At 43.3% G+C, this 24179-nt stretch overlaps 1 protein-coding gene across 3 annotated transcripts in view; it reads right to left on the reverse strand.

The window, feature by feature from the left end:
- Nucleotides 1-7074: 7074 nt before the first annotated feature.
- FYN (FYN proto-oncogene, Src family tyrosine kinase) overlaps nt 7075-24179 on the reverse strand; it is a 218575-nt gene continuing 201470 nt past the window's right edge. For all 3 annotated transcript variants that reach the window (XM_053591174.1, XM_053591175.1, XM_053591173.1), the window contains 2 exons: nt 18856-18987; nt 7075-7740 (listed from right to left, as the gene is read on the reverse strand). In XM_053591174.1, the coding sequence (XP_053447149.1) occupies nt 7532-7740; nt 18856-18987 (341 nt within the window). In that variant the 3' untranslated portion in view covers nt 7075-7531. The remainder of the gene's footprint in view (nt 7741-18855; nt 18988-24179) is intronic.

Here is a 24179-nt window from a genome sequence, read left to right on the forward strand (position 1 = left end):
ATTATGCTTTGGTGAACAGTCCTGGAGCTGCTCATATTTTAAATCAAACTAAAGTCCACTGAAGTAGGAAAATTATGCATTTTGCATAAATGATGTGGGCAAATTATTATTCAAAAAAATTTTTTTCTTAACCAGGCTTTCCCACCACTTCCCTCTGCACAATGAAATACAGTTAATTGGATGGAGCTGGAACATATTCTTCTTAGTAAAGTATCTCAAGAATGGAAGAAAAAATATCCAATGTACTCAGCCCTACTATGAAACTAATTTATGGCTTTCACATGAAAGCTATAACCCAGTTATAACCTAAGAATAGGGGGAAGGGAGAAAGGGAGGGGAAGGAGGGGGGAGGTGGGCGGAGGGAGGGAGATTGGTGGGATTAAACCTGCGGTGCATCTTACAAGGGTATATGTGAAACTTAGTAAATGTGGAATGTAAATGTCTTAGCACAATAACTAAGAAAATGCCAAGAAGGCTATGTTAACCAGTGTGATGAAAATGTGTGATACGGTCTATGAAACCAGTGTATGTGGTGTCATGATCACATTAATGTACACAGCTATGATTTAATAAAAAAAAAAAAAAGAAAAGAAAATGCCAGGAAGGCTATGTTAACCAGGTGATGAAAATGTGTCAAATGGTCTATAAAACCAGTGTATGGTGCTCCATGATCGCATTAATGTACACAGCTATGATTTAATAAAAAAAAAATAAAGTATCACAAGGATGGAAAAAAAAAAAGAAATACAGTTAATTTACCAGAAAGCATTGTTATTCATTTCCTAATTCTCTAGGCAACTGTTGCCATTTGCTTACCATTTCCTCCCTCTCTGGGAGTTGTCAGACCTTCAGGCTCCGTTCAGGGTTGGTTTGGGTTCCCCAGCAATCTCTAAAGGCTCTGCTTCCCTCCTGGAATCTTCCTGGGCTTACCCCTTGGGAGGAGTCTGAAAAATGAAAGGATTCACATACTTAGATTTAGTTTATGAGTGACTTATACGAATCCTTTTGTAAACACACAGCAAAGGAAAAAAAGATGAAATCTCTAGCTATTTCGTGACATTTCCCCACAGTATTACGTGGTGTGCTCTTTTTCATTAAAAACACTATCTGAATAATACCTGGTTCACTCTCTCTTGCTTCCAATTAGCTACCCATTGATTAGTACATAGCAAGCACTTGATAATTAACTAAAGAAAAAATATCCAGAACAAAACAACCAGACCACCTTGCAACTGCTAGCACGTACCTCCCATCACACATTTACATACCACATGATGATTCAAGCAGAATGGCCTGGTTGGTAAATGGAAGGAAAGAATGACAATGGATTTATAAATAGGAAAAAGTCCCCTATTAATTGTTATCAAGAGAAGTAATGAGGAGTTATTATAAGCCTCTTTCCCAGCAATTCTTTTATTCTCAATTCTATAAATATACTTCAAACTACATGCTAGCTGGGACATTGGAGCCAACAACCTGCTTAAAATCTTATTCTCTGTCCTTGAATGGTATTATCTACCCTCCATTTAGTAGCTCACTAATCAGAATAATGACAGAGAGAGAAAGAGTGTTAAAGAGAGGGAGGAAAAAACACAGAGATAGAGACATTGAGACTTTTGTTGTATTTTTCTTTATCGACCCATCTGCTGATCATCTTCTATATATACATATATATATATATATATTTTTTTTTTTTGGTGGGTTTTTTTGGCTGGGGCTGGGTATGAACCTGCCACCTCCGGCATATGGGACTGGCGCCCTACCACTTTGAACCACAGGTGCCGCCCGATCATCTTCTATATTTAAACATGAGGTAGTCCCTAATGCGGGCTGGAAATCAGAAGGCAACACATCCCAAAGTGAGAAACTCTAGGCCCCTATTGTTAAGCAGTCTTTATTTAAGACAGAGCTCAGGCAGCACCTCCTCCAGGAAGCCTCCCCTGCACCCTCCATTCTGAGCTAGACGTTAGTTCTTTGCTAACACCCGTGCTTCCCTCTAGCAGAGAGTTTATTGCAACTGTTTTTATGGGTCTCTGTCCTCACTGGACTGCAAATATTGTTTCTCTTTGAAATTCTGGTGCTAAGCTCAGGGTCTAGCCCATAATAAGTAAGTAACAAAAATCTGGAGAAGGAATGAATGGTAAGTCCTCACGTGTATCCACTGCCACAGCCACCGTCATCCTGCTGCCTTGCACAGCCCCGGAAAGGACTTTTCTCATACCAGCTGTGGCTTCCTCCTCCTTGTCCACTGTCCCCATCTTCTCCGCTCCTACTTCATCTTAGTGAAGCAGGCTGCCCTGACCAGACCCTATTCCAGGCGGCTCTGGATGCTTTTCCACTTCCTTTCCATCATCAGACTCCCTGGTCTTCTATCCCACCCTGTCATGGGGCTCTTTGCTGAGTGAAAGAAGGAGAGCTGGTAAGAGAAGACACATTGCTGAGGCTGGTGTTACCTTTCCCAAGCACGGTACTGACAAGTGAGCAGTGATGTTTTATGGACGTCACAGGGCACAGGAGCTCCCTGGGTTGTGCAGGACTGTGTCAGGGACAAACGCCATAGGCTGGCTAGCAGTGTACAACCTGGTGGATTGGGAAAATAATTTTATATGAAGATGAAATGGATATCTTTGACAGTAAATACCATCTTTTCAGAAAATCACAAAGTTAAAATGAGACCTGTAAGGCCCTTTACCTAAGACTATGTATCACTTTGGTCAGCTTGTTCCTGAAAGGTATTTTAGTAGATGTGGATGACTTTTGTAGCCTCTGTTGGAAAGGTTTGGGAAGTGTCAGTGGTGTTCGCCGTGGTAACAACTTGAAGACTAGTGACTAGGCATTCATGATGCACAGGGTAGCATTGCCAGCAATGTGGGGATCCTCGTGTGCGGTTAGCAGGTCCTTAGGCAAGTGTGTCACTTGAAGGGAAACCATTCACCCCACTATCACCTAAGTCGGTCCATCTGTTCAGCAGGCATCTGCCAGGAACTCATCCCTGTTCTAGAAGCAGGGGCAATAAAGGTGAACAAGTCAGGCAGTCTCTGTCCTCAAGGTGCTCCCAGTCTGGTGGGGAAACACGGTAAAAGAGGAGGATGAGCAGACACGTCGTCAGGGAGTAGTAAGTCTTCCAGAGAGGAGCGTGGCGTTCTGGCTGCTGTGGGAGCAGTCGTTTGTCACCGATGACATTCTTGTTAGAGGAGTCCCTGCATTGCTGGAAAATCACTTATTTTTATTTTCACTACTCAGAATTAACTTCTAAAATAAAGGTGTATTTGTCCTTCTGTGGGATTCTGAATGATCTGCTTGTTGGGAAAGAATGAGGTGTAATTTAGGAGTTTATTATGAAAACTTTCTGGATATATAGGTATATGTAAATTATGAAGGTCCATTCGGATATTTTAAATATGTTAAAGACATGATTTTTAAAATCATTTTCTTCTCTGTAGTTGTAATCTATTTTTGAGAAATAAAATAAATTGTATATACTTAAGAATTGCTTTAGTAATCTATACCCCCATATCATTTTTTAGAGTCCAAGTTTTTCCCCCTAAAATTAAAGGCAATGTCCTCCCTCCTTCCCTCCTTCCTTCCCTTCTGCTCTCCCTTCCTTCCTGCAAAGATTTTTGACAGCCTAATTGAGTTCCAACAGCACTGCATAATATATAGCATAAGAAAGGCAACAAAAGTCATCTACATCTATTAAAATACCTTTCAGGAACAAGCTGACCAAAGACCATTTTATTCAAATACAACTTCTTAGGAAATGGCTAAATCGTCAAGGAAGGTTCTCTTGCACTGAGTCATGACAAATAAACACATGCCCTCCCTTTTGGAGTGGTTTTATTTAGCATAATTGTCTTCTGCATATTGCTGGAAACTTCACCTTCTTCTAAGATTCATGAAAGAACCATTCCAATTAATACAATATACGTTCTTACGGCCCTCTGGGAAATTACAGATAAAATAGTGTGGCTCCAAATACTACCAGAAAGATCCTCTGGTGTCAACATTTAGCCACAAGAGGATTCCCGTCTCTCTCAAGATGGGTAAACACCCTCTGGTGCTTGTCAGGAAATCTTCAGCAGTGTGGCTATGTTTGAGGGCTTAACTTGTCTCATGGAAATGTCTGGTTCCCCGTACACCTCTCGGCGCCTTGAGTAGGGCAGCGTGGAATGCCTCGCGGGCCCAGGTCTCTGGCCCTCCCAGCCCACCAGTGCACAGTGAAGCAAGCGGTGCCCTGTGAGCTGGAAGAGCGGTGAACAGAAATCCCTTCCTCACAGTTTACAGCGTCTGAACTACGTAAATTATTTTCTCCAGTAGGTTTGATTTTTAAAAAGTGAAAGGCAATAGTTAACTAGGAAGCTTCCCTATCCAGCCGAACAATGTCAGGTGGCAGCTCTCCTGAGGGAGTGGAGTGAATACTTATTCACTACCAGGTTACTAAAGACAAAAACCACCTCACCCATGCTAAACTGATACTTTTCTTTCTTAGTGAGAGAACTTTCTGGCCAGCAAACTGTTTCCTCACCCCAAACTTCTACAACTTGTGGGGAGAGAGACTTCTTGGGAGGTGTTGGGATTCCTTGATGGGGAAGAAAAAAGCTGAAAGTCTCCCATGAATTTTAATTTCTAGATACTCTCTTTATTCTCCAACCCTCTTCTAAGCACTTCAGAACAGTTCTGGTGTGTGTATTTCGTTAAGAGTGTCCTTGAGTTGACTGAAGTCTAGTTTTGTTTCATATAAGAGAATCCATAATGAATTCAATTGATGAATTATAGGCTATACTTTCTTTTGATGGGATTATGTTTTTTCTTAAAGAATCTGTTTATAACAGGTTTTAAAAAAATTTTTTTTTTTTTGTAAAGACAGAGTTTCACTTTATGGCCCTTGATAGAGTGCCATGGCATCACACAGCTCACAGCAACCTCCAACTCCTGGGCTTAAGCAATTCTCTTGCCTCAGCCTCCCGAGTAGCTGGGACTACAGGCGCCTGCCACAACACCCGGCTATTTTTTTTGTTTCAGTTCGGCCGGGGCTGGGTTTGAACCCGCCACCCTTGGTATATGGGGCCGGCGCTTTACCAACTGAGTCACAGGTGCCGCCCAAAAGATTTTTTTGATTGAATAAAAACATAAACAAAAACCCTCCAGGGACTATTTGCAAGTTATCTAACCCAAAGGGGTGGGAGGATTAAAAACAAAGTTGTCTTTAAAAATATCTAGAATATGTTAACCAACTGCCTATTAATATGATAATATTTAAGTTCTTTAAAATTTTATCAGTTTAGCAATTCTATTAATGCCAAAAATAATACCATAAGGTTTTGGTTAATCAGAAAATCCTTCTTTGTATAATATCGTTTAAAAAAAATATTGAAAACCCTTTCTACAAGTAAAGGTTATTTTAACAACAACAACAAAAACCCATGCTCCTTGTATGACCCCATGGCACATCAGGGATCTTAGAATCACAGGATCTTAGAACTATAGAGACCTAAGCACAGATCTCACCCAAGCCCCTCCGTCGCACAGACAGGCCATGGAAGCGAGAGATGCTAGGTGATTGCTTGAGGTCTGGCAGCTGAAGGTCACACTCGCTGCCCTTTCTACCACACCAGGTGTGTCCTCGCCTAGCCACTTCATTACAGAAATAGAGGGAGACCTGAAAATTCATATATTGACTCCAAGACAAGAAAGATCCTATTTTTTTTTTTTTTTTTTTCAGTTTTTGGCCGGGGCTGGGTTTGAACCCGCCACCTCTGGCATATGGGGCCGGTGCTCTACTCCATTGAGCCACAGGCACTGCCGACAAGAAAGATTCTTGTAATTGTTTCTTTTGCCTACAAGTGGGACGTAGTAAATTCCACTTAGAGAAAATGTTTGATAAATTAAAACGTTAAGATATGCCTAGCCTTGCTGTAAGAATCTTTTAAGTATCCACACAATAGCCTCGCCTTTCAGGGGTAGGAGGGACCTCACCAGATGTTCAGAATGTCTGTCATTTGGAAATCATTGCACAGTGGCTAAATTCACCAGGTGAATCCTTACCATCTGGTGGAGGACAGATGTGTTATGGAAGTACCAGAGTACCTTCCATGATTTAAACAAATAAACAAAAAAAAAATTCAAATGTAAAATCTCTCTTTTTAATTACTAAATTAAGAAAGTTAAACAATTTAAAAATGTAAACTCACAAATAAATCATAACAAAAAAGGAGTTAAAACTTCAGAAGTGCTACTCAATATTAAAAACTCAGTAGAAATAGGACTTTTGTTCTTGTTAAACATGTAATTCAAGGTTGGTACAAACAACAACTAAAAATGTAATACTTTTTTTTTTGTGCATCCCATGAAATGTTAAGTAGTGCATAGTTATTTCACTGGAGAACTCTTGGACATATAGAAAGTCACTCATGAGCAGTACAGGACATTTAAAACACTTATTTTACTATGGGAAATGTACAACCCTCCAACCCCACTTTCCCCGTAGATTTTAGTTGTATGAGAAAGTTTAGCAGGTTGCCATGACTACAATGCTATGGGTTTTAGACCATTTAAATGTGGTTACAAGGTTTATTAAACAAAAAAGTCTGAAACATTTCAGCATTCATATTTTTATACAAGAAGTTTGTGTGGTATCCCATCTTCCAGTTCCCTTGGTCGTATTGGCCATTTGCTTGCTTAAGTATGCTTACTTTCAAGAACAAATCGCAGTAAAGTTGAAGCAAATACTGGTAACAGAATTTTCGAATTCAGGGCAGGGAGAGTCCTGAAAAAAGTCAATGTTGACAACCATCTATAGGTACAGTCATGAACTGAAAAGGTGCAATCCAAAGGGAAAAACAAAAAACAAAAAACCATGCTTTGCAAAAGCCAAAGAAGAGGCCACCGGTTTTGAGAACACCATCAGTGCTTTGATGCCGATTTTGTAGTAAAATCCTCACTCTGGGTCCCGCACCTTTGTGGTCTGGGCTTGCCACAGTCTCCATGTTAGCACCCACATTTTATATGTACAGGGACATATATCTTATATATATTCATAGTTATAAAAAAGAAAAAACCAAACACCTGTCCTGATTGGTTTTTGTTAAAACATGAAAAAAAATTTTATTGTTTTAGACAAAGAGGCCACTTTTGGAAAATAATACTTTTTTTTTTTTAGTTGAATCAGGTGAAGACAGAGTTAAAATCACATAGGATTTGCATTTTAAAAAAAGGAAAGCACTAGGATCATTGGCACTGGAGTAACTATTTACACTGAACAGAGGTCTGGCCTTTTACATAACATCGATACAATGCATTTTCCAAAGTCTGAGAAATAACAAGATTCTGTCTCGAATGCTTCACAGAGGAGGTTCAGATTTGGGGACAAGTGTCATTAATGAGGGCCATGGAAGTTCGTCAGCTTCAGAGTCACATGCAATCTGATCCTGGACGGTTCTGGCTGCTTGGGAGCAGCTGGCTACGGAATTGAAAGCTAATGGGGAGGGGTGGGGCAGCCTCTGGTACAGGCCTCTCTCCGCAGACCCGGGCCTTACAGGTTTTCACCAGGCTGGTACTGGGGCTCTGTGGCGGTAAAGTAGTCTTCCAGGAAGCCCTGCAAGTACTCAAAAGTGGGGCGTTCTTCGGGGTCCTTTTTCCAGCAGTGGATCATGAGCTCATGCAGAGAGATGGGGCAGTCCTGCGGGCAGGGCATCCGGTAGCCACGCTCCACCTGCTCCAGCACCTCGCGGTTGTTCATGCCTGCGGAGACAAGCACGGTGAGCGCGGGGCCCAACTGCTGCCCTCCCACCCTCAATAGCCCTTTCACCGCCTTGGAGTCTACCTGTGGCCCCCACCTCACCCAGGGGACGAACCCAGCCATACCGCTCAGAATAGCAACCTGAACTGATAGGTGTGAAAACCCGGAGGGAGAACCTCCGAAGCCAGACAAATGAAGGCAGCCAGACACAGAAGACAACATATTATATGATTTCATTTATACAATTCTAGAAGAGGCAAAACTGCATCTAGGCAGTTCTGTGGCTGGGAGAGGGGAGGGATGCCTGGAAAGGGGTCAGAGGGAATGTCTGCGTCAAGGGTCAGCAAACTCTTCCTGCCAATGGCCAGCATGTCAGTATTTTTGCCTTCATAGATCACATATGATTTATGTCTTTTTCTTTTTTTTAATTTTACAACCCCTTTATTTAAAAATACAAAACAGGCAGCGCCTGTGGCTCAGTGAGTTGGGCGCCGGCCCCATATGCCGAGGGTGGCGGGTTCAAACCCAGCCCCGGCCAAACTGCAACAAAAAAATAGCCGGGCGTTGTGGCGGGCGCCTGTAGTCCCAGCTGCTCGGGAGGCTGAGGCAAGAGAATCGCTTAAGCCCAAGAGTTTGAGGTTGCTGTGAGCTGTGTGACGCCACAGCACTCTACCCGAGGGCGGTACAGTGAGACTCTGTCTCTACAAAAAAAAAAAAAAGAATGAGATTCTGTCTCAAAAATAAATAAATAAATAAATAAATAAAAACACTAAACAAAAACAGGTGGGAAGTCAGGTGTGACCCAGGGGCTGTGTCTGCCAACCCCTGTTCTATATCACATTCATGGTGGTGCGACTGCTGATGTACATCAAAACTCATTGAACTGTATTCTTAAAATTGATACTTTTATATGAACTACATTTCAATTAAGCTGACTAAAATATATGAATAAAGCAGACAAACACCTTCATAGACTGAAAGCACATCGCCCCTTGCTTATAGCACTTAAAACTTCCACTTATAAACTCCATAAATTAGTTTCCCTCGTGCCTGAGCAAGTCCTTGAAGCCCCACTGCCTGAGATCTACCATCATGCCAGCATGGCTCGGCACAGTCTGGCCTGGTGACCCAAAGTGCTCTGAGGTTTGGTGACTTTGTTGGAGAGGCAGGGCATCCTCAGGGCCTGTGTTTACTGACAACTTCGGCCGGTCCATCTATCACTTGAGACTCTCCTGACACAGTGTGGAAACCCTGGGCAGCTGAGAACTAACAAAAGACACTGGGAGACGGCTAACTGGAGAGAAGGCAGCTTCCCACATTCGGGGGGGGCAGACAGCCTGACCTCTTTCCCAGCTACTGCCAGGCACCACTCTCTAGTTTTTCTTCCCTTTTTCATCATATCACCTTCGCCGTCTCCTTGCCAAATCCTGGTATATTTTGGCTGCTCCCTGGCCCCCAAGTCTATAGTCTGGAACCCTGGAATTTTTGCCCTGGTTTATTTACATAAGAACCTGATTTCAAGCCAAACGGAAACCTAGATCTCTTCTCATCCCTCTCAGGGCTACGACCAGCAGGAGAACACGACATCTGCTTGCAGCTCCCTTTAATTCTGGAGGAGCTGGCAACCTGCTAGCTGGAAACCCATCAGCCTGGCCAGAGGCACTGGGCCCAGAGCACAACCCTGTCCCCCTGGGCAGGGGCACTCAATCCTCCGTGTCGTTTGTTACTTTTGGAGTTCTGGAGTTTGTGTGTCCTGGCTCCTCCTGGCTGTCGCCCATTGCCTTACGTGTCCCATGCCTGTCCACACCTTTTGAGATGCTTTCCCATTCTCAGCTGTTACGATTTCCTGAGGTGGTAACGTCCACACAGTATTTCTGCTGTAATGAAGTTGGTCTTCAAGGCAAGTATTGCAAAATCGCCTCACTCACAGGTCAGGGTGACCCCTAATCTTCGGGAGAGAATCTGGGTCCCTGTCTCTGCACTACACATGCCTTGACCAGCCCCTCTTCAGCTGGGCGTGGGAGGGAGAGGCCACAGCTCTATGGCTAATTGCTTAAATCCTCTTCCAACTGCTGAAAACTTGGGTAGGGGCGGGGAACTGAAAGCAAGGGGAAGAACCTGGAGCTGTCTTTCCTCTGTGCTCTAGACAAACAGGGTAAGGGACTAAAGGATGCAGGCCAGCACTTCCTTATCCCCAATTTCCGAATCCAACAACCTCTAAAAACCAAAATGTTTTTCTAATTCACTTGGCAGCAGAACTTATCTGAACTGACCTCATTTGGCCACAAAATGTGGCCTGATGTGAGGCTATTTACTGTTTTTACTTCTTCATACATCTTGCCCAGAAAGGTTAGGCAGGAAGACAGTGAAATCACACATCAGGACAAGCGTTCTCTGAAGTGTTTGCTCTGCTGTGTATGTTGGTACAGTCCTTGGTTTCATAATACATTTCACAAATCACAGAGCCTGAACGTGCAAAAACCTCCCTTGCCTCTCTGACAAGAGCCTGCAGGAACTGGAGGGAATACAGATATAGGTGTGACAGGCCCTTCTAGAGGTGGGTACAACCCTATGCAATGTCTGTCACTAACATGTTGCATCCAAAATGGCACCACAGACTTTAATTAATCACATTCCTCTTGCTCTGCAGAGTTTATAGCAGGGCATGTTTCATTTCATTAAAAAACAAACGACTCAAACGGAAAGATTTCACTTTTTTTTTTTTTAAAGTCTTAATTCAATCTCTGCCAATGGAAAGTTTAATTGACCACTTGGGTCAAGCTCATTTTTCCAGTGCTCAGCCCAAGCCTCGGACACAGCAGATTTGGCAATGTGCATGTCGCCTCTTGGGAGGCAGCCTGTTTCCTGGGCATTTGCAGCCGGGGGAGTGTAAGCTGGCCCTGAGGAACACCAGCATGCTCCTTCTCACTCTCCACCTCCTTTCCTGCCTGTACCCCTCCCTTCCTCCCCACTCCTCCTCTACCTCCTTTTCTCAGGCCTTCTTCTCTCCAGATTCCTTAAGCGTGGCGGGGAGCATATGAAAACAATTCCATGCACTGGGCCAAGTAGAAACATACCAATGACGGCTTTGCCAGAAGAGTGGGTTATACAACAATGCACTTGGCTGACAATGACAAGCAGAAAGGGACTAAACCTTTTCCAACCATCCATGAGCCAGAACCTACTTTTGGATCGGCTGACCCTCAGGCCTGGCACGTTCCCAAAGTACCTCTGCAACAGCAACTGCGCAATCATGATGTGCCCACGTCAAGGCTTCGGCTAGTTTTTATTTTGTGAAAAATAGTTTAAGTGGACTGTGTTAATATAGGTTTTAGTATCCCTTATCTGAAATGCTTAGGATCAGTAGGGTTTTGGATTTTTTTCAGAATTTGGAACACATGCATTATACTTACCAGTTGAGCATCCCTCATCCGAAAATCTGAAATGCTCCCATGAGCGTTTTCTTTGAGCATTATGTCAGCACTCAAAAAGTTTCAGATTTTGGATTTTTTGACTGGGAATACTCAGCTTGTATTTAAAAAATAGAATTCTTGGCTATAAAAACTTTAAATATCATGTTTTTTTCAAAAATTTCTTTTTTTGGAAAAAGATCTTTTACTCTGTGTACTACCATAAAGATGGGCCTGTTTGGTTTAGATGACTTCCTATTTTTTTTCACCTGGGAGGTGAAGGACAATGAATGGGAAGGAAATGTATAGGATCTTGGGGACCAGGGAGTTTAGAAGAGAGACTTGAGGGACCTGGGGATGAAGACAGAAGAATCATTTTACTGTACTTCCAACTGAGGAAGTGGACAAGAGTGACTGGGAATGTTTCTCTTTTTCTCCCTTTTTAGTGGGGAGAAGGCCAGGTGAGAAAAAGAAAAGATGGAAACTTTAAAACACAGTGTCCAGGGATGTTTTATAGAAACACTGCCATAAACAGTTGGGGCTTCCAGGTTTCCTCGTGGGAGCTGCAATAGAGAACATTTTTCAACTGGGAGTGGAAAAATGTTCCAGTTTCCCTGGTTTCCAGCCTCTGTGTCAGAGAAGAGCCTCAGGGCTGGGCTGCCAGCAAGCACAGAGCCCACGGCCCCATTTCCCTCTGACCCTTTCCTCATTGGCCTCTCAGTTCCAGGAGAGCAACCCACCCTTCCTGCTCTCTCTCACTAGAGTCACTCAGGAAAATGGGCCATTGCCGTGGGTCACTCTTGCAGGGTACACCTCCATAATACTCAAGCTACAAAAAGCCTTAACAGTATACTATGTGAGGGTCTACATTTGAATCCCCCTGCCCCACTGCTTCCATGAAAGCCTCCTTTCACTTGGGCTTTTAGGGTTTCAAACATGGTTCCTAATAACAGCATTGTTTCCCATGGGTCTACCCAAAACACTGCAGCTAAGATTCTCTGGCCAAGAGGACTATACTCACTTCCTGCCATTATGACTATACTGTCCTTCCTAAATCATTTCGCTGGCTCCAGCTTCCTCCAGCACGCTCAGAAGTTTCCAACTCTCACTTTCAAACCCCTACTCTATCTGGTTGCCAGCAATGTCCGTTCTCATGTACGTTATTGTGCTTCCCTTCTCCTCTTCTCCTTTTCTTTTAAACGTTCCTATTCCTCTTCTTGAACTCAGTAGAGACTTCTCTCTGTTTTTAAAGATTCTTTAGGGAAGGAATAAAAATGGCTTTCATTAGTGACAGCTATTTCAGTGCTCTGACTTGCATCCATCTCTCAGCAGGTGATTTGACTTCCCCGGTCTCAGTTTCTCCATTTGTCAACAACATTCCTCAACATTCACTGTGCTTGCAGCTGTCTGAAAAAACACCTTCTATGACAGAGGAGTGTTTGTGTTTTACAGTTTACGATTTGTGTAGCTTCCCAATATGGATCTCAGAGGAGCCATATTTGCACAATCAGGGATTTTAGCAGTATCTGTTCATGTTTGCATCTGGGTTTGACTATGGGTTGCAAGGATCTGGATTTTTGTGCCATGTGAATAATTAAATACTTTAACAATGGAAATGGTGTTATGTGTGATGTCAGGTTATCACACACCCAGATCACTTTTGCAAATTGTGCTTTCCATTCATAGGAAACTATACAATATTGTGCACAAGGCCTGCTGTCTGCACACCCCTTGCTTCTCTGTGGAAGCCCTGTAAAAAGGCCCCTGTGTTTACTGTCTGCTGAGCAGTGCTGCACGGCTGCTGGAAGGAGGAGGGTGTTAATGGTGCTGGCTCAGCATGAGCCTGAGCCACACATGTGCTCACATTATCAGATTATCATGTGCTGTGGCTGTCTTCCTGGGCAACAACCACAAGGCTTCATGTTAGGTTTTGGTATCAGATCAAAGTAAAGATTTTGGGCAGAGAGATGCTGATCAAAGATTTTTATTTTAGATGAAAATAAAGGACTCATCTTGAGAAGGCACAATAATGACTACTTTTGTTTCTTTCCCCATCTTCCCAGATAACCTCAGGGCAGCTGTTTTTGTTAAGCCCACTGCATTAATAAATATAGAAAGGACAGTTACGCAAGTCCCATAATAACAAAGGTTATTTAAAGTTGATAACACAGTGTCGGAAAGAAAGAAGTGAAAAAGAGAGAGAAAACGTTTCCATGAGGGAGGCCAGAGGACTGCTCCACTGAGGATGAGGAGCAGCAAAGCAGGGCTGGGAGTGGAGGGCCCCTCCCTGGCTGCTCCCTCCCCCCTCCTCCTCTTGCTAGCCACACTGCCCAAGGCAATCCAGTGCCTTGGGGAGGTGACAGTGTGACCTCTGGGCCTCTCAGGCAGGATTCCTTCTCTGAGGGAACACAGTGAGCTGAAGGAAAGCCTCAGGGCCAATGGATGGGGTCAGGGAGGGACACGGCACCCTAGGCCAAGGTTAAAGGTTTCATCCTGCTTCCTGTTCTCCTGGCTGGAGAGTCCCAAGTCCTCTCTATCCCAGGGAGAATCTGCTGCTGTTGTCATGTTTGTTGTTTAAGGTGGGTCTTGCAATTCTTAAAGGAAAAAGCTAACTAGTTTCACTAATTTCCTTTTTTTTTTTTTTTAGACAGAGCTTCAAGCTGTCCCCCTGGATAGAGTGCTATGGCATCACAGCTCACAGCATGTTCCAACTCCTGGGCTCAAGCGGTTTTCCTGCCTCCGCCTTCCAAGTAGCTGGGACTACAGGCGCCTGCCACAAGCCCGGCCATTTTTTGGTTGCAGCCGTCATTGTTGTTTGGCAGGCCAGGGCTGGATTCGAACCCGCCAGCTCAGGTGTATGTGGCTGGCGCCTGTGTCGAGCCACAGGCGCCAAGCCTCACTAATTTCCTTTACTTCAAGTCATTATCAAGCGACTAGACACATTCAAGAAAGTCAAGCAGCTGTCACTTGCTGAATGACTTGAAAGTGCTTCAAGTGCATGAATAAATGCAATTTGCTTAAGAGAATGTTTCTGCTCTGTCAGATTTTGCCAAATACAGAAAACAGGCATTTAGTTAAGAGCCAGGGAACAGAATGGCCTGGAATGGTGTTGGAACATGGTGTTTGAACTGACCAGAGGGTCAATTTCCCAGAAAGACTTTGAAAAAAGAGGCTACCTGGTGGCTGGGAAAATATTATATATTTATGTATATAAATGATGGAATAGAGAGTTAAAAGGCACGGTAGGCTCGTTACCCATAGCACAGTGGTTACGGCACCAGCTACATACACCGAGGGTGGCAGGTTTGAATTTGGCTTGAGCCAGCTGAACAACAATAACAGCTGCAAAAAAAAAAAATAGCTGGGTGTTGTGATGGGCACCTGTAATCCCAGCAACTTAGGAGGCTGAGGCAAGAGAATTACTTAAACCCAAGAGTTTGAGGTTGCTGTGAGCTGTGACACCATAGTACTCTATTGAAGGCAACATAGACTCTGTCTCAAAAAAAATAAAAATAAATAAATAAATAAAATAAAAGGCATGGCAGACTATGGGCCAAATTTGAAAATCTTGTTTCAAAACCCTCATGGGTTCGTTCTTTTTTGTCTCACTAATTAATTGTTTTGCTTACACATACTGAGAGTCTACCGTGGGGCTGACCTATGCTGGGAACCTAGAATACACCACAGGAGCTCCCCAACCCTTTGCCAGTGTGGAGCTACTGGGACAAACAGGCACATGAAGGATTTGAGAAAGGTGTTTTTTTTTTAGAGACAGAGTTTTACTTTGTTGCCCTCGGTAGAGTGCCGTGGCATCACAGCTCACAGCAACCTCCAACTCTTGAGTTTAAGTGGTTCTCTTGCCTCAGCCTCCTGAGTAGCTGGGACTATAGGCACCCACCACAATACCCGGCTATTTTTTGTTGCAATTCTCATTGCTGTTTTAACTGGTGGGGGCCGGGTTTGAACCCGCCACCCTCGGTATATGGGGTTGGCGCCCGTTGAGAGATTTTGAACATGAAATGGCAGGTTAAAATGTACAACTCTGATTTAATGCATCGACTCAAGAAAACTGCTTTTACTTCAGTGTTTCAATTTCTCATTATACACCAGTATAAAATCAGTTCTAATCTTGATGCACAGAATGGTTCTGAACACTGGCTTGCAGAAAAGCAAGCTAGACTGCAATGCTGAGAAGGAGCTCAGACCAGGCTGCCAGCAGGGAAGTGCTAAGTGGGAGCTCTTCTTTGGAACTGTGTCCATATTTGACACATGTCTTGAAAGCAACCTTCCTCATCCAGTGAGGAGATGTGACTCCTCTCCACTACTGTCCTATTGATCTCAGCTTCACTTTCAGAATTTTTTTCTTTGGCTTCAAGGTTCTCGTACAGTTTGAGACTGTCCTCATTCCTTCCTTTTTATCCATTCCTTTCACAAAACTTACCAACGTTTCAGCGTTTCCTTATCCCTTTTGCCTTTTATTTGGTCAGACCTCACAAACTCCATTCCAAGTTCTTTCTCTAATGCTTGCTTCCAGCTTCACCTACCAGCTTTCCTATATGTCACGGCGACAGAAGGCCATTCTGAGACATGGAAGAACCCAGAAAAATGTACCACCACCTACTGTTCTTTGAAAAAGGATTACTTGAAAACATACTCTAGCCAACTGAGAAACACTCTTTCAAAATGCAGAATAAGAGTCAGGATGAAGGGCCTGGGAATCTGTCGGGGGTAATCCCGACAGGCACAAAGATTTAACATGACAAGCTGAGGAGAAGTGGTCCCTGAGCACACACGGACTGGGTGGGGACACCTTCAAACAGCATGAATTGGGGGGGGGGGGCTTCCTGCCTCTCACAGTGATGTCTCTCACAGTGATGTCTGGATGAAGCTTAATGCAACTGTTTTCTCCTTAGTAATTGTCATCCTTCATTAGGGTAATAATCCTATAATTGGAATCCCTCTGTAAAAGCTTCTCCCTCAAGAAGAGTTTTCCCTTAGATTCACGAGTCCAATTAAATATGATTATAGCTATGTCAAAAAACAAAAGCCAAGAAGCATGCTGGCTAGCAACAGGCCTGGCGACAGTGTTCCGCAGCATTCTGTGGGTGAGGAGCACTTGACATCAGCCTCTGCTGACAAGGCTCCCTGCTCACCTCTGCCAACTAGCCAGGCAGCACATAAGGCCTGCTTGACTGGCTCCTGCTCCCTTTCTAGCCACATTTCCAGGGACTTCACCTCATGTGACCTCTTTTCCTCAGACTCATCCTGTGGGGCCCTGAACAAGTCCTGTCTTCCCAGGCCTCAAGGCCTTCCCATGTGCCAGACTTTGTCTGGGATGCTCTTCCAGCTTCCTCAACTTGAGGAAACCCTACTCACCTTCCAAGGCTTGGTCTGCCTTCTCTACATAGCAGCCCCCTCCACCACCCTACAGGATCAGAGGCAGTTATCAAAGCCCACCGCATATTAGCAGGTGCCAGACACATAGCTACCCATGATAAGCTGGACTGAGGCCTCACTTCAAAATCCTTTGCTATTCTCATGGGATTCTGCATGGAGGGCCCTTTCTACCCTGTTTCTCCGAAAATAAGACATCCTTCAAAAATAAGACCTACTCACAGGAAAGATAAGACGTCCCCTGAAAATAAGACCTAGCGCATCTTTGGGAGCACACCTTAAAATAAGACACTGTCTTATTTTCGGGGAAACAGGGTAGTACCTGCTGTGTATAGATACCTAAATCAGGTGCCCTCAACCACTGATATCAGAATTAAGATTTGGGGCCCACAGTGGGTAAAGTCAAATAGTCCATCCCTTGAGGATGAGTGTCTCTAACAATAAACAAGAACAAGCAAGACTGATTGCTTGCTGGATTTGATGCATATTTTATCTAAATTTATTTATTTGCTCTCTAGTCTCTCTCTGGCACCTAGGACAGTGCATAGCCTGCGGCAGGAACTAATCAATATTTGCTGAGAGTATGAGGGTCTTAAAAATGCCTGGCACAGCTTATATTTGACTAAAGCTACACGAAATGAATGAATCCTAGTCTAAATTACAAAATGAGGCCATTTTCTTTATGCTAAAACCAAACCTGACAAAGGACTGTGCCTCAGAAACACAGACGTGCCTTTCTTCTCTGAGGCCCTCACCTCCACCCCTTTGTCTTGGCTTCTGTGTGTGATCCTGAGAAAGGAAAAGCAGCTTTGTATTCTGAAAGGCTTCTCAGAAACGCAAAACAACATTAACCTTTCCCCGCAATTGCGCTTAACACACCGGGTGACTATAAACCTAGGGGATCAGGAAGAAATTAGTTCCAAATCCAGACAATAAAAAAAGAGGTACCTTCACATCTTCAAAATCCCGAGAGCTGCACATTGCCCTCTTGAGAAGCAATTCAAAAACACCCCTGCTGGGCTCCAGCCCCGCCAGGGCGGCCCTTTCTCCTGTGTGGCTGGCTATTACAGGAGTATCTGCCACTGTGTGCAGGAGCAGCAGTCCTCATAGCTGCAATAAAGCTGACTGATGTCTGCACCTCTACACGCCCTGTGCTGGCACTTCCCAGACCCGGAATTGGTCAATCCAGCTGTCCTAGGAGTCTCAGGGCTGTTCCATCCCAGAAAGGAATACTCCTTATATGCACTTTGCTGTCTTCTGTGTCCTCAGAAGATGCCCAGAAACAATCATGAAAAACGAACAAAGGGATTACAAATTAATCTGCCTCACTGGCTCCTCTGACTGCAAAGATGCGATTACAAACCTAGGATTTGCAAGAGATCTAAATTTCTCATTAATCTCCACTATCGTTCCTATCAGTGTGTGTGTGTGTGTGTTTTTTTTTTTCCCCTTTCTTAAGCTCCTTTCTTAGGCAGGGCATGAGGAGGAGCTATTTTCTTTTTCTACTCAGCAGTAACTGAAAAATATGTCTTTAACATTTCAAAAAGCAGATCATCCCTGTGCCATCACCACTAAAGCGTGGAGGTGAAATGGTATGAGTGTCCTTTACATCACCATCTGTCTAAATTAATGAATTTAAAGCACGGGTAACCTAAATCTCCGGTTTCTTTGGAGAGCATGCACTTGATATTCCAGGGTGTAAGAATTTCCATTTTCTTTACATTACATATACTTTGCTATAGCATATTCTGACTGTTCATCAACAGGCAGTGAATAGTCTTTACATTGCTTTCTGCATGTGCCTCTGTGCTCTCTGGCCATCTGCAGCTGGGGCCTGCAAAGAGAGGAGGTCTGGGCATCTTCCTGCCAGGCTCACTCCATGGGTCAGTGCTATAGTGTAATCAAAAAGCCATGGGGGCTCTTCTCCTTTTCTTTCCCAGACACGTCTGCAAACTCCATTTGGGCAGAGGCTCTGCCAGTGACATTTCAGCTCTGGGACGCACAGATACATATTCCTCTTGAGACAGGAGAGATCCCATGAGCCAGGGGTAGCGGAGTGGGGGAGGGCTGAGGCAGTCAGACCAGCTGTTAATTATATTAACCTGGAACACAGTTCACAGTGGGTGCTTGTCTACATACCATGGTGGATCCCAGTTCTGCTTTTCTCTGGCTAAATACTTGCCTGTGTTCTTCAAACTAATGCTTAGCACAAAGCTAAGCATGGGGCTTAGAAAGCAAACTAGGCCAGGTTTCCCCAAAAGGTGTCCAAAATTCTCCAATCAGAGGCCCATGTCTGCAAGGCGCTGATCTTACCTGGGTATGGCACTCTTCCTTTGGTGACCAGCTCTGTGAGTAAAATCCCAAAAGACCACACATCAGACTTGATTGTGAACCTCCCATACAGGGCTGCTTCAGGGGCCGTCCACTTAATGGGGAATTTTGCACCTGCAGAATGAACAGCTGGTTATTCATCAGTGAACAGCACTGCAGTGGGTATGGGGTTGGGGTTGGGAAAAGCACTTGGAAGCCACTTTCATGGGAGCAGGTTGAAAGGGGAAAACAGGAAGGGGGTAAAATAGGAATGGACTGGGACTGAGAAGCGGGCCCACATTTCTGTTGAAATACACTGTATGTCAGAGAAAGGATTTTGCTCCTGGTAAGTGCCCTCCCTCTACTTGCTTTCTCTCCTCCAATCTTGCTCCCACAACAGATATCTTGACTGCTGGGGTAGTTTTCACTTCCGCACTGTACAATTACTTTCTTACCTCTTTACCTTTCTGCTACTAGCCAGAAAGAATGTTATTTCAGAGTTGTTTTTAAAAGACCAATTGTGCCTTGATGACTGTCTCACGAGTCTCTGACTTTTCAACAAGATACAAATTCATGCCAAAGTCAGTAGAGTGGTTTCTTTCAAATTTCTCTGAGCATTAAAGAATCCTCGCTCTAAACCAAAAGGAAGGGTGGAGCCCAGCCTGCTCTTTACGATGCTTGATGTGCATGCACGGAATTGAAAGGGATTGGGCAGCCTGTGCTCTCAAACATTGGGCTCTGCAATTACAGAGTCGGTCCAGATATTTCACTGAACAAACTAAGAGAAAAACACAAGGACTTTTTATTACTGATATAAACACAATTTAAGGTATGTTAATTCTGCTTAGGAGCTCCTAAAAAAAAAAAAAAAGTCATACAAAGGCTAACAAAATCAGAAATTTTCATAATATCTTCTATAAAAAGTCACTGTGTGTAAAAGTGACAAATGATTAAAATCTTTGAATTAGCATGGTTTTAATAACCAGAAGTATGATAAATTACAGCAATTAGATTTTTGTTTTAAATACAGTATATGATAACATCTTTAGTAAATCTACCCTGGCATTTTCTGGCACATAATTTTCCTCTCCATCTCTTTTACGCTCATGTGAAAAGAAACTAAAGAAAAAAAATCTTTCTATTATGCAGCATCTCACATTAACGTTGGAGCAGAAAAGTTATTCTATAGTTTTCTATTCCTTTTGCGCACCGAGTTATTTTTAATTAGCTATGTTTCTCAAGCATAATTATTTGTATCTTTCCCTGCATGCTGGATGATTCCACACAAGATCTGATATTCTCTGAACGTTTTGTTTTTAAAGTTTCTTTCAAAGCATTCTTTTCACACTTTCTACCCTTGAGCATTCTGTTCATGTAGCTCTGGACTCTGGGCTGCTGGGATTAATGTGAGAGATTTTCTTCAGTGTTGAGAGCAGACTTTGCCCTGGACCAAACCTCAGCTGGAATTCTCTTACTTCCGAGAATTAAAGGTATATTAAATTCATTCCTATTTAAATCGTCTCTTGAGCCAAATGGCTTAGAAATTTCTGGCCATCTCTGAAGCAAATGGAACATTTTTCTCTGCTATGCAGACTAATCCTGTAAATAAAATGATGAGGAAAATCCTTTCTTCCTCCTTTGAATCACTCAACATTGGGTGAAGGTGTATGTGTTGCTAAAAGCAATTTAAAATTTGGATAAAATCATTTTGGATTTTCTGAGAGATTTCACAACTTCATGATTTCAAAAACGGCAGTATGTCAGCCAGTTGTACTAGTTTTGCTTTATTATTTTCTCATTTTATAATTTATAATAAAGATTATAATATGTAAACCTTCAAGAAAAGGTAAAACAAAGGCTATATAATGCAATGGGTCTTTGATAGGAAATCATTTGTATTAATAGATATGTGCTATGACTTAATATTAGGTACCTATGTAGATAAATTTATTTTGCATTAGTTTTCTTTCAAATACAAGCAATATATTTATACCAAGCAATGTATTTACAATACATTTGTAAGGACAAAAAATAACGAATTATCTTTGTCCAACTGCACTTCTTTTCTGTTTTAAAATACTAGGCACTTTTGGCAAAAGAAACTTCTCTATAGATAAATCATATTTTCTTTTTTAAGGAAGACATATTTTCCTTTTTATTTAAAGCAGCAATAGGTATCAATGATTAACTGAAGTTTCTACCTGAAAGAACCAATCTGTGCTCACTTTCCTACCCATTTCATTGCCCGTATTCATCCTTATCTTGGTTTCTCACCCCTGGAGGGTACTGAGCAATTGGCCCTAAAATGCATCTCTAAAAGAGGTAGACTTAACTGAGGATTTTTGGCAGGGGTCTCTGCAAATGACTAGGTAAGTGTACACTGAAAAGCCCCAGTCTATGAGAAGAGTGTCTCTAAGTTTCTCGAGTACAAGACCTGTTAAGTCCCACAGGTGATCCTCCTGGGGGCTGCTGCAGGGGGCTCTTTCCTTGGGTGAAGTTAGGAGAGCTCAGATATTGAGAAGGAAGGGTGTCTTAGTGTAAATGTGGCTTCTCGCTTGAAAATGAAGTTCTGCCCCTCAGATTCTTTCATAGATAACCATGGCAGGCATAAAGTGAGGATCAAAGCTGTCTTCTAAGAAGTGCGGGTTTGTGGGAAAAAGGAGACAATGTCAGGAGGACTACACTACAATTAACTCAGTGTTGTTATATAACTAGGTGATCTGCTCTGTGAAATTCTTTCTTGGGAGTGGGATTCACATACCAACACAATTTTTTCTCCTTTGCATTTTAAGGAAGGAAATAATTAACTTTGCAGGTAATGATCATCTCTGTCATTGACCTTGAGCTTTGGAGGACACTATAACACTCGGTATACTTGTTCCATGTTTACGTGAATTAAAAAAAGGAGCGGTCACACCATTTGTCATTTCTTACTGAATTAGTTTAACAGTTTACGATTCTTTTAAGCCAATACACAAAGGCCATAATTTAAATGTATGAACTTGGAAACATCTTTTCCATGGGATGTTTTCCAGGTACCATTTGCAAATTTTACTAACCTCTCAGGGTAAACTCATTGTTGAAACCTTGACTTGGTGCGGTCATGGAGCTCACGTCCTGGAACCTCCAGGCAAGAGCATCTTTGTACATTAGTTTATCAGACCAGTTAGCCTGAGGCTAAATCACTTTGTGAGGCGAGTAAATTTACCAGTGTTTTAAACAATTTCCTACACACATCTCAATCTTATTTCTCTAAATCAGGGGTCCTCAAACTTTTTAAACAGGGGGCCAGTTCACTGTCCCTCAGACCGCGGGAGGGCCGGACTATAGTTTAAAAAAAAACTATGAACAAATTCCTATGCACACTGCACAAATCTGTACATTTGAAGTAAAAAAACATCAAATGTACATCTGCACATTTGAAGTAAAAAAACAAAATGGGAACAAATACAATCAGACCTCCGCATGTGGCCCAAGGCCATAGTTTGAGGACCCCTGGACTGAATCCTATTGAGATAAGGAAAGAGTGGTGGTAAGTTTCAAGTAACAGCAGGGGGTCGCAATCACTGCTGTGGACCCAGTGACTATCTGACTCCACTGATGGATATGTTTGTAGCTCCAAGGAGACCTCTCTCGAGTTCCTGACTTGTATAACCAATTTCCTCTTCAATGGCTCCACTGGGATGTCTCAAAAGGCCCTTCATGTACAATATCCAGAATTTATCTTCTCCATAATTTGGCTTCTTTCTCAATCTTTGCTGCCTTTGTAAACTATCCAGTTGATGATACCAGAATTCCAAGATTCACCCTCATTTGGAGGCTCTACTTTATCATCTCTGGGCACTGGACACCAGCACAGGGCCTGCCTCGAGAAGGAGCTCAGTGCATCTTCCCCAGACCATCTTCGGCCTCTCCTGCTTTGTCATCCTCCATATAAAACCCACTAAATCCTGACCATTTCATACTCTTCAATGTGTCTCATCCTCTTCACCTTCGGTCCTCTCACTCTAGTCCTTACACGCTCGGCGTCACCTGCCTGGATTCTGCAGTAGCTCTCTTGTCTGTGAATCTGCGCGCACAATCTGGTCTCTACTACTTCTCAGGCCTCTTGTCATCTCAGACTTGCACTCCTCTGCTTCCTTCTTTACACCACAACTCTGCATTGCTCTTCTCTGACTGCTCTGCAAATCCTAAGCTGCTACCTGCCATGGGACAGGCTGTACCCTTTGTTAAAACTCCCCACCATGCAACAAATTCCTAGTTCTCTTTTGCCTTAAGCCAAAGTGTTACTTGCAGAGGGGACCTGTGCCTAATTGTTGAAGACTGGGGTTGGTTTCTCAGTTCTGTGCCTCCAGAGCATCTTCCTCGGTCGGTCAGGGTTTTAAATAACTTACACACATCTGGATCTTATTTCTTGTGCTGGCACGTATCTTCTGGGATGATACTGGAGATACCACCTATCTCCAGTACTGAGCTCAGTGCCTGGTGCACAGAAGCATTTGATATACAGGTGTTGAATGGATGAATGAATGAGTAGCTGGACAGCTGATCAGCCCTTCCAGGATAAATAACCACAGTTCCATGCAGGCTCATTATGAGTCCCCTGCCCTCTGATGAGCCCTATTCTTGTCCCTGGTGACACACCCATGTCACTGTCTGTCTCCATCTGATACCTTCTTAAGGGTCTGCCAACTGCCAACTACAATGGAAGGCATCTGCCCCTCACATTAAGGAAACTTAAAAACACCAGAAAACTCTTCATTTTTACTACCAAAGGCAGTGTGTTCAGATCTCTTTTGGATCTGAGTGAGTCTGAGTGAGGTACAAGGAGCTCCAGATTTTGCTTTTGAGGAAAATAAGGCCCATGTCACTGGGGCTACAGCTCAAAGACAAGGTGGCAAGAAACCTGGAGAAGGTTCACAGAAAAAGAAAGTGGAAAGTCCTTCTCACTCTCTCTCTTTTTTTCCCTTGAGACAGTCTTACTTAGTCACCCTGGGGTTGAGTGCTGTGGCATCATAGCTCACGGCAACCTCAAACTCTTGGGCTCAAGTGATCCCCTGTCTCAGCTTCCCAAGTAGCTTGGACTACTGGTGCCTGCCACAAGGCTTGAGTCATTTTTCTATTTTTAGTAGAGATGGGGGTCTTGCTTTGCTCAGGTTGGTCTCGAACTCCTGAGCTCAAGCAATCTACCCACCTCAGCCTCCCAGAGTACTCGCATTACAGGCGTGAGCCACTGCACGGAAGTACTTTTTTTGATAGACTGGGATGAAAGCAGGTGACTAGACAGAAATGGTTACATTACAATCTCCTGCAGCCCTGGTCTTTCT

Source organism: Nycticebus coucang, chromosome 5, assembly GCF_027406575.1.
Source record: "Nycticebus coucang isolate mNycCou1 chromosome 5, mNycCou1.pri, whole genome shotgun sequence".
Lineage (NCBI taxonomy): Eukaryota > Metazoa > Chordata > Mammalia > Primates > Lorisidae > Nycticebus > Nycticebus coucang.